Source organism: Engraulis encrasicolus, chromosome 1, assembly GCF_034702125.1.
Source record: "Engraulis encrasicolus isolate BLACKSEA-1 chromosome 1, IST_EnEncr_1.0, whole genome shotgun sequence".
Taxonomy (NCBI): Eukaryota; Metazoa; Chordata; class Actinopteri; order Clupeiformes; family Engraulidae; genus Engraulis; species Engraulis encrasicolus.
In genome coordinates, this window is record NC_085857.1 from 21,916,728 (window position 1) to 21,926,727 (window position 10,000).

General features: G+C 46.7%; 1 protein-coding gene across 1 annotated transcript in view; it reads left to right on the forward strand.

The window, feature by feature from the left end:
• LOC134456583 (voltage-dependent T-type calcium channel subunit alpha-1I-like) overlaps positions 1-10,000 on the forward strand; it is a 401,906-nt gene that overhangs the window by 279,477 nt on the left and 112,429 nt on the right. The window contains exon 23 of the mRNA XM_063207987.1: positions 9,026-9,204. Within this exon, the coding sequence (XP_063064057.1) occupies positions 9,026-9,204 (179 nt within the window). The remainder of the gene's footprint in view (positions 1-9,025; positions 9,205-10,000) is intronic.

Genomic DNA, 10,000 nt, shown 5'->3' on the forward strand with positions numbered 1-10,000 from the left:
CAAATGGCCTCCCTTGGTTTGCTAATGGTTGTTTTTCGAGAAGTCAGAAAGTACTTGCAATGCTCTTGTTGACCTGACTAGTAGCAACGCTGAAGGTGTTGCGTCTCTAGGAGGGCACGGCCTGGCTACCTAAATAGGCTATATGTGACCAATGAACTGATGTGAGGTTGATAGCCCTGTTATAAGTGGTATAGCAAGCTGTCGTCTGTAGACCCTTACATCATGTTAAATCAGGTCTATTCCACTAGCAAACCTGTCGGGACAGTCCGTAAAAAATATCTTGTGGCCCAAAGATGGATTTGTAATTGAATGTAGTTCAGTGGCGTCGTTGGTGTTGTCTTATCTTGCTTGTCCCCTGAAAACCCAGTGATTGTTCTGTGTGGACCTCTTGGTACTGAAGTTCATTATGGTTGAGCATTTGCATGCTCAAATTTTTGGTGGAGGTAGATTTTATTAGAGATGCACCGGATCCTGATTTTTAGGATCCTGCCGGATACCGGATCCACTGCTTAAGATCCTGCCGGATCCGGAACCGGATACCGGATCCTACGAAAGGGTTGAAACACATAGCCAACTCGCACACATGGGCCCTTTTTATTACGTTGGCGCAAATTATTTTTAAGACTCATTGGCTTACTGCCACACTGCCTTCAACGGTCGCTTCCAAAGGGCTTTCACTCCATGCAGCAATTGGGGTTGTGAAAGACTGACTGAAAAGCCTAGGCTACGTAAAAAGTAGAGATGCCCCAGATCCTGATTTTTAGGTAACTGCCGGATACCGGATCCACTGCCTAAGATCCTGCCATATCCGGATAGTCTGAAAAACCCTATTATCCTGCCGGATCCGAAACCGGATCTTGGATCCTGTACATCTCTAGATAGGCATTTGAAGTTACAGCTTTTGCCACTAGTTGACTTCCCTTTGAAATGCCCTTTAGCCTATAAAATGTCTCCTCTCCTTTTTTTTTGTCCTCGCCTATCAGCTGATCAGTTTGCCTGTACTGCATTGTACATGTTTAGGGCATTTGAAAGGTACAGTAGATCTTTATCACTGGTCGACTTTATTCTCTGTCCTTGTCCCCGTTGCCCTCACATGTTACCCGTCCATGAGCGAAACCCATGTGACACACAGTGGAACACCTAGCGAAACTGGCAGTCTGCCACACATTGTCTGGGGGGGTTGGGAGACTTTGCTCAAGGGCACGTCAGTGTGGGTAAAGGAGGTGTGCTGGACTGGCCATTTCTCAAGACCATCTCAGTGTGTCGTACGTAGTAGTGGTAGTGGAATGAAAATGAAAGAGGAAGTGAAATGCATTTGTCATTGGGATCACACAACACACCACAAGAAAATTCATTCTCTGACTCTGACTATAATTATCCAGTAGTTGTGAGGCAGTGGTATTGCAAGTCAGTAAAAGGTAGTTAATATACTGTAAGATGCCCTATCCGAGTAGGAAAAGTGCCCTTTTTAAGTGCACCTCAACCACAAGGGGAGGATAATTTCAAGTTCAGAGTATTGCTCATTCCTCATTCACTCCCTCCAAACACACTTTCGGTGTGGAAAGTTGAACTGGTGACCCTGGGGGTCCCAATTCCTAACCTGTAGCTGATATTTCTTCTTTTCTGTCATTTCTTGCCCACTGGCCATGCTGTGCTTCACATGGGGCAGTGTTCTCACCCTCATTCTCCTAACCTTGCTGCGCTTCTGTTCACCTCTTTTTGCCTGTCTTCTCTTCCTTGTTTGATATCCTCTCCTCTCCTCTCATCTCCTCTTCTCTCCTCTCCTCTCCTCTCCTCTTCTCTTCTCTTCTCTTCTCTTCTCTTCTCTTCTCTTCTCTTCTCTGTGCAACTCTCTTACTGATCTTAGACCAGTGATAGACTCACTAGCAGTTTGTAAGACTGCAAACACAAACACTAGTGATGGTGTTTATAGTATTACACCATCGTGTCGGGTTTCATTGGTTGGGTTTATGTCTTCATCACCCAACCCCCTCCTCTCCTCTAATCTGCTCTCTTCACCAATCTAATGGTTTATGCATTAGGCTTTTACCGGGAGCGCCGGCAATGATATGCGTTTGTGTGGTGCTAGTGGCGGTAATCTGGGATGCCGACAAGGTGGGTGTACAAAGGGTCAGTTGTCCCGGGCCCAGGGAGCAAACGGGGCCCATAATTGGATTCCCAGGACATTGTACTTTAAGTATGTTTTGAGAGGGGTGGGCCTTTCAGATGACTTTGTCTCGGGCCCGGCCCAAAGCTGTCAGCGGCCCTGGTGGGTAATGACATGCATTTGTGTGGTGCTCGTGGTGGTAATGATATGCGCTTTTGTGGTGCTGGTGGCTGCAATTGATATGCAGTTGTGTGGTGTTGCTGCGGCAATCCCAGCAAGGCCATGCAATATTCATGTGACTTAGTTACGAGTGAGTGTGAGGCGCTTTGATGTGACCTGTGAGGAACAAGCCTGGGCTTTCGGGGATCACACCAGCGTAGTCACACCTGGTTTGTGCGGCTACGGTAAAGTGTTCCACCCGTCGTGTTAAACAGACGTCGGCGGCGCAGACAGACCTTTGCCGCAGTGCCGAGGAGGAGGGTGACACCTGACTTATTTATTCATCCTTTTTCGGTTTTGGCTTCTCTGTCGCTTTGGGTTAGTGTTCTCGTGTCATGACAGATCTCACCTGCAGCATTTGCTACATGCACACATGCAGGGGGCAGATCTAGCCATTTTGGGACCCTAGGCAAAATATAAGCATGGGGCCCTCAAAAGTAATTTTTCATGCAATTATGTTTTTGGTGCCATTTAAGAGTTTTGTCTCATACACTGTATAGTATCTTTGATTACTTTTCATACTGTCAACGACAGATCAAGATCAAGCCTACTTTTTAGTGTGTTTACCACGACTGATGTGACAGTTGGGGCCCCCTATAGAGGACAGAGTTGGTCGGGGCCCTAGGCAATTGCCTAGGTTTGCCTAATGGAAAGTCTGCCTCTGCACGCATGCCTCCCTTCCCGTGACACTTGCCTCATCACCTGAAGAGAGACAGTAGCAACAGTTGGCATGGTGCCTCTGCTGATGTGTTGCCATGTGTCTCCCTTCCTCCTCCTCCTCCTCCTCCTTCTCTTTCTCCATATATTTCTCTTCCTTCTTCTCCTCCTTCAACTCATCCATCATCCTCCTGTTACTCCTCCTCCTCTTCGTCTTCATTATTCTCTTCCTCCTCATCATCATTCTCCTCCTCCTCCACCACCTCATCTTCCTCTTTGTTTTCCTCCTTCTCTTCCCCTCCTGGCATATTCTTCATCTTCCTCCTCCTCCATATCATTCTACTCTTCCTCATAATCTTACTTTGCCTCCCCCTTCTTCCTCCTCTTCCTTTTCTTCCACCACCTCCTCCACCTCACCTTCCTCCCCCATCTCTTACTCCTCCTCCTCCTCCTCCTCCTCCTTCTCCACCTATTTATCTCCTTTCTTGGTCTTTTCCACGTGTCTAGTATCCTCCACCTTTTCTTGCATCGCATGACTCACTGAGAAGAGAATATTCCTCAGGAGAGTGACTCTTTGCCAGTGACACATGCTCAACTCTTCAGACATCAAATGGCGTCATAGAGATGTCAAGGAGCCGCTCTGCCTATGCCAATCCCTTGCTGTCATTCCCCATTTTAACCAGCGATACATCGTCTTGCCCTCTCCCAGGAGTGTTGCATCGCTCCTCTGCTACCAGTGTTGCTTTTTTGAGGCTCATCAGAGGTGTCAATCTTGTCGTGTGAAAGTTATCCTGCCACGAATTTAGCAGAATCTATCACTCATTATGTACAGTATCTATAGGCTACATTGTGCTTTCACTATAATAACGGCAGAGACGGTTTAATAGAATAGAGAATCTTTGATAACGGTAATCACAGTCACAATTACTGTAATGATCACATCCATCATCATCATCATCATCATCATCATCATCATCATCATCATCATCATCATCGCCACCACCATCATCGTCATCATCCTCATCACCCCTGTCTTCATCATCATCATCATCATCATCATCACCATCATCATCATCGTTGTCATCATCATCATCGTTGTCATCATCATCATCATCATCATCATCATCATCATCATCCTCATTATCATCATCATCATCATCATTGTTTTACCTAGAATATTCAAACATTCAAGTCACAGCATCTGAATTTTTTTAAATATCATATTCATAATATGTATTATATTCATAGTATACTTTATTTTGTGGTTAATATTGTTGACTAATAGTCACTTAAACTACATTAATATCTTTGTTACTTATTATACAGTGACGTAGTCACTTGAGAAGAGCACTGTTTTGTCTCAGAAAAACTCTGTTATTTTGTCTTTGATTCATGCCTATACATGAAACATTTCTTTCACAACGGCACTATACTTTGTTCACAAAATGGTATGCCATATATTTCCTGAACCAAACGTTGACACCTGTGATGTAATTGGAAAGTATGCATGAGATGCACAGAAAAGAAATGGTCTCTCTGCTTGCCTTCCTGTTTCATCATCTCTGTATAAGCTATACTGTAGCTCGCAGGAATACAACTTTGTAAAATACATTGCACAACATTTCCCCTACCCAGGGTTTGCTGACAGCTTTTGGGCCCAGGACAAAGTCATCTGAAAGGGGCCCCTACCCTATGCACACAATGTAATGGGGACCCAATTCTGGGGCCCCTATCTCCCTGGGCCCAGGACAACATACCCCTTTGCCCCCCCCTTGCTGACGGGCTTGCCCCTACCACCCACTCTCCTCTACTTGAATATGTACAACAGTGTCCGTTAAAAAAAAATGAAGGGACTGTATGTGAATAGCCTCGTGAGCCATCCTACGTACTTCCGCCAAAGGATTGGCTCCACTACTGTAGTCTGGCCGTGCTTCTCTGTGGAGCGCCTGGAGCAGTTGAATTTTGATCGCAACGCCCCCCTCCCAGAAAACAGCCAATAATCGAATACGCCCCTCACGTGGGGGCGAAAGGGGGAGGACGCTCGTGACAATGACGCACACATCTGCGCCAGAGCCATTGGTCTGCGCTATGTTGTTGAGTAACTGCCAGCGATTGGGTGAGAGGTGTCCAATAATTTCAAACCATAACTGAGTGCAAACTTCCTGCTTCCTACAATCGCTTCAGAGCAAACAAATGCCAGACCATGAATACGAAATGAAATGGTAGTATTATGGGATGGTCAGGACCAGGCTAGTATGTGAACAGGCGTGCAGCCGTTTTAATGGTTTCAGTCTCCCTGTGGGGGTGTTGTGCTAGCCCAGAGGCTGCCACAATTTACATACATTTTTTTTGTATGTTTTTGGTGAGACGACCTAATTTGCACATTGCTTTCAGGATTATGATTGTGAGAAATGACAGACACTTTTCGCCTTACTTATAGTCTTCCCCAAATCACATCCACATACTTTTGAGAAAAAAATCTATAAACATTTTGACTCATTCAGAATTCCGTTCTTCCTTTCCACCTGAATTAACTAGGCTACTTGCTAATAACTTGCTATCGATTATGTTTTTATCTGATTTTGCCCCAGCTGTGAGCCTAACAAGATTTCTTCAGATTGTTTATTCGTCGTCTGCACAGCTGTAGGCCGACTACAGCTAAATATAGGTCATCTACCCAAACGTAACTCACCCACACTCACCTTTCACAAACAACAAGGCGTCTAGTTCTTACGGCAAAAAAAATACTATAATTGGTCTCTGACCTTCCCGAAAAAAACCAATTGAACAACAGCAGCAGTTACTGTAGCAGCAGTACAGGTTGTTATTTGTGTCTGACCCTTGTCGTCCGAGTATATTATTTGTGCACCTTGTCATCCACGTGTTGCCAGCAGATGGTTTTGTTTATAGTTTGCCATGACCTCGCCATAATTATGCTGGACCTTTGGTCTCTGTGTGTAAGGAGAAAAAGGCCAAAGTGGTCCGTCTGTGTGTCATCTGTGTGTGTGCTTACTGTAACAGGCCAGCAGCAGCACTTAGAGCCTGGCTCCTGGACTGGGAATAAATGGATTTAAATGGTTCTCAAAGTGTCCTTGTCATGGGCTTAGGGCCGCCGATACCATTACCATAGGGGCCAGGACAAAGTGATTTGAAAGGACCCCCACCTCAATATGTATTTAATGTGATAACGATTTTATACAACCCCTCTACCTGTGCCCTGGACACTCACCCGTTTGCCCTCTCCCTACCGTCTGACCTTCTCATGGTCTTCTATTTATAGAGGGCTGCTCCCCTTAACCTATCATATAGTGCAGACAGTATAAAGCTTACCTGAATGGCCAGTAGGCGCCTACTCGCTCGGTATTCCTCGCACGCTTGCTTGCATCCCTTTATCCTTCCGGCTATGTCTGTTTTTTTTTTTCTTCGATGGGATCTTTTGTGTGATCTTGTGTTTTGATTCTTTCTCTCAAGCGAAGGAAAGTCAGAACAAGTCAAGGTGATCTATTGGCATGGATGAAGTAGCATCAGGGGGGCATTTCTCAAAACCAAAGCTGCTTACTACATTAGCTACTTTGTTGCTTTCAATGCATTTTCCCATTGGCAACTACCGAAGTTGCTAACAGGCTAACAACTTCCCTTTTGAGAAATGCACCCCTATTGCAAAACCAATCATTATAGTAAGTGGTTGACAGGGTCATTCGATGAACTCATGTACATTCAGAGAATATTCATACTGAAGAATACAATGAAACACAATGAATAGACATATGGTGGGAAATGTTTTCCAAACGTTGCACAAGAAACACTTTGAATTACTGACACAGCAGAGGATAGGAGTCTACCTGTGACTCTCTTTCTTTCTCCCTGTTTATTTCTGTTTTATTTCTCTTTCTCTCTCTCTCTCTCTCTCTCTCTCTCTCTCTCTCTCTCTCTCTCTCTCTCTCTCTCTCTCTCTCTCTCTCTCGCTATGCTTCCCTCTGACTTTTTTTATGGTTCTGTTTATCAAAAGTGTTTGTATGATTCCCGTAGGCCAATACATACGGTGGGCAAGGTCAGTAAGAGGCAGACGAGTGTTCCCAGGGCTATCTGTCTCTGCTACTGTGTTGTTGTGTTGCTATTGTGTTGTCTGGCTGCTCTATCTACCCTCAGGCCTACTTTTCATTATTTTTGTGGTCTTTTTGACTTTATTTATGATAGCACAGTGAAGGTGGTGACAGGAAGCGAGTGGGGAGAGAGATACGAGAAAGAGGCCGGCAAAGGACCCGGGCCAGGAATCGAACCTGGTGTCAGCCGCAGGGCCCTAAGGCCTTCTTTTCATGCTAGCTAAAACTCACACTCATTCAACGGTGTTCCATTGGAACAAAACTGGACATGACCAAATACTTCACCATGCATTTTTTTCACACCACACAACACGACAAACTCAGTAGGGCTGAATTGAATAGACATGTGCTATAGTGTGACCTTTGTGTGATTTCTCCGTTTTCAAACACGACGGACTTCACCGCACGAGCTTCATCTTTTTTCACAGGACATGCTAACTCAACAGACCTGAATCTATGTGAGATCTATGTGTGTTATCTGTGCAGTCAAAGACAACTGAACATGTAATCTCCATCAAAAAAGACTTCTTCTTCCACAACACACTATTGACTCAATAGGAGATGTACATGTACATGTACATGTGTCTTTTGTGGAACTTATCTGTGTATGGAAAAAATTAACCAAAATTACTTCTCTGTACTTTTGTCACGTAGGACAGAATTTAATAACAATGTACGTTGTCTATGTAATATGCCACCTGTGTGTTTTTTTATGTGATTTATCTGTTTGTCAGTGTTTTCATCACTCTTTCTCTCTCCTGTTCTCTTCCTGTGATTTGCCTCCCTCTGCGATCTCTCTCTCTCTCTCTCTCTCTCTCTCTCTCTCTCTCTCTCTCTCTCTCTCTCTCTCTCTCTCTCTCTCTCGTCTGTGTGTGTCTGTCCCTGTTTGTCTCCTTGTCTCTCCCCCCTCTTGTGTCTTCTTTTCTACCCACCTCGTTGTCCTCTCCTCTCCTCTCCTCTCCTCTCCTCTCCTCTCTTCTCCTCTCCCCTCCTCTTCTCCTCTCCTCTCCTCTCCTGTCCTCTCCTCCTCTCCTCTCATCTCCTCTCCTCTCTGCTCCTCTCTGCTCCTCTCTGCTCCTCTCCTGTCTCCTTCTCTCTCTCCCCCACTCTTCTCTCTTATTTTCTCCCCCCTCCTTGTCCTCTCCTCTACTGTCTCTTCTCCCCCACTCCTCTTTTCTCCCCACCTCCCTGTCCTCTCCTCTTCTGTCCCCTTGTCTCTATCCCCCTCCTCTTGTCTTTTCTTTTCTCCCCACCTCCTTGTCCTCTCCTTTCCTCTCCTCTCCACTCTCTCCCCCTCCTCTCCTCTCTCTCCCCCTCCTCTCCTCTCCTCTCTTCTCCTCCTCTCCTCTCCTCTCCTCTCCTCTCCTCTCCTCTCCTGTCCCCTTGTCTCTCTCCCCCTCCTCTTGTCTCTTCTATTCTCCCCACCTCCTTGTCCTCTCCTCTCCTCTCTTCTCCTCTCCTCTCCTCTCCTCTCCTCTCCTCTCCCCTCCTGTCCCCTTGTCTCTCCCCCTCTCTCCCCCTCTTCTTGTCTTTTCTTTTCTCCCCACCTCCTTGTCCTCTCCTTTCCTGTCTCCTTTCTCCTCCTCCTTCTTGTCTCCTCTCCTCTCCTCTTCTCTCCTCTCCTCCCCTGTCTCCTTTCTCCTCCTCCTTCTTGTCTCCTCTTTTCTTCCCAACCTCCTCCTTGTCCTCTCCTCCCCTGTCTCCTTTCTCCTCCTCCTTCTTGTCTCCTCTTTTCTTCCCAACCTCCTCCTTGTCCTCGCCTCTCCTCTCCTCCCCTGTCCCCTTGTCCCTCTCCTCCTTCTTGTCTCCTCTTTTCTCCCCACATCCTTGTCCTCTCCTTTCCTGTCTCCTTTCTCCTCCCCCTTCTTGTCGCCTCTTTTCTTCCCACCTCCTCCTTGTCCTCGCCTCTCCTCTCCTGCCCTCCCCTGCCCGTCTGCAGGTGGTGTCCATGGGGCTCTACCTCGGCGAGCGGGCCTACCTTCGCAGCAGCTGGAACATCCTGGACGGTTTCCTGGTCTTCGTGTCGCTCGTGGACATTGTTGTCTCCATGGCGGGCGGCGCCAAGATCCTAGGCGTCCTGCGCGTGCTCCGGCTGCTCAGGACATTGCGCCCCCTGAGGTACGGAGTACAAATGACACCTTTTTTTCACACAGGACATCTGAATCCAGGAGAAGTTACTCTTACAGTAGTCGCGTGCGTGCGTGCGTGCGTGCGTGCATGCGTGCGCGCATGCGTGCGCGCGTGCGTGTGTGACGTGTGTGTCTGCGCATGCATGTGTCACCCATAAACTTTTTGATTCAATAAGTAAACTTACATGGACGCATACAGAACGTGTTTATTTTTAACCGATGCTCCATCAAAACGTATCTCAGCCACCTGGCTGACAATAGACATGCTTATCCTATCTGTGCCTGCCATAAACTCCCACATCCCAGCGCATTTTTAGATCGTCCAGGCATTTACTGAATCTGCAATGCAGTGCAGACACCGTTTGTGTGAGATGTTAGTCTCACTTTGAGTGATTTACTGCAATGCGTGTATTTTGCAGATGTGAATCAGAGATACAGCACAGCACAGTGCAGACAACGAGAAAGCCCAAATGGTCTGGGGTAGCTAAGCGACAGACAGCATAATCAAAACATCGGTGAACCAAGAAGACCCGAAAGCCAAATGCTTAGGCGGGGCTGGACTGGGGGAGAAATAGTGCCAGGGCATTTTTGGCTTAAAGGGGCCCCTCATGGGGGAGAAATAGGGCCAGGGCATTTTTGGCTTAAAGGGCCCCCTCATAATTAGCTCCGCAGAACTGACGGAACCCGGCACCCTCGTGGGCCCCTATTTTCAGATTTAAAAAAAAAAAAAAAAATTCCTGAAAATAGGGGCCCATGAAGCTGCTGGAAATCCCACCGTGCATTGC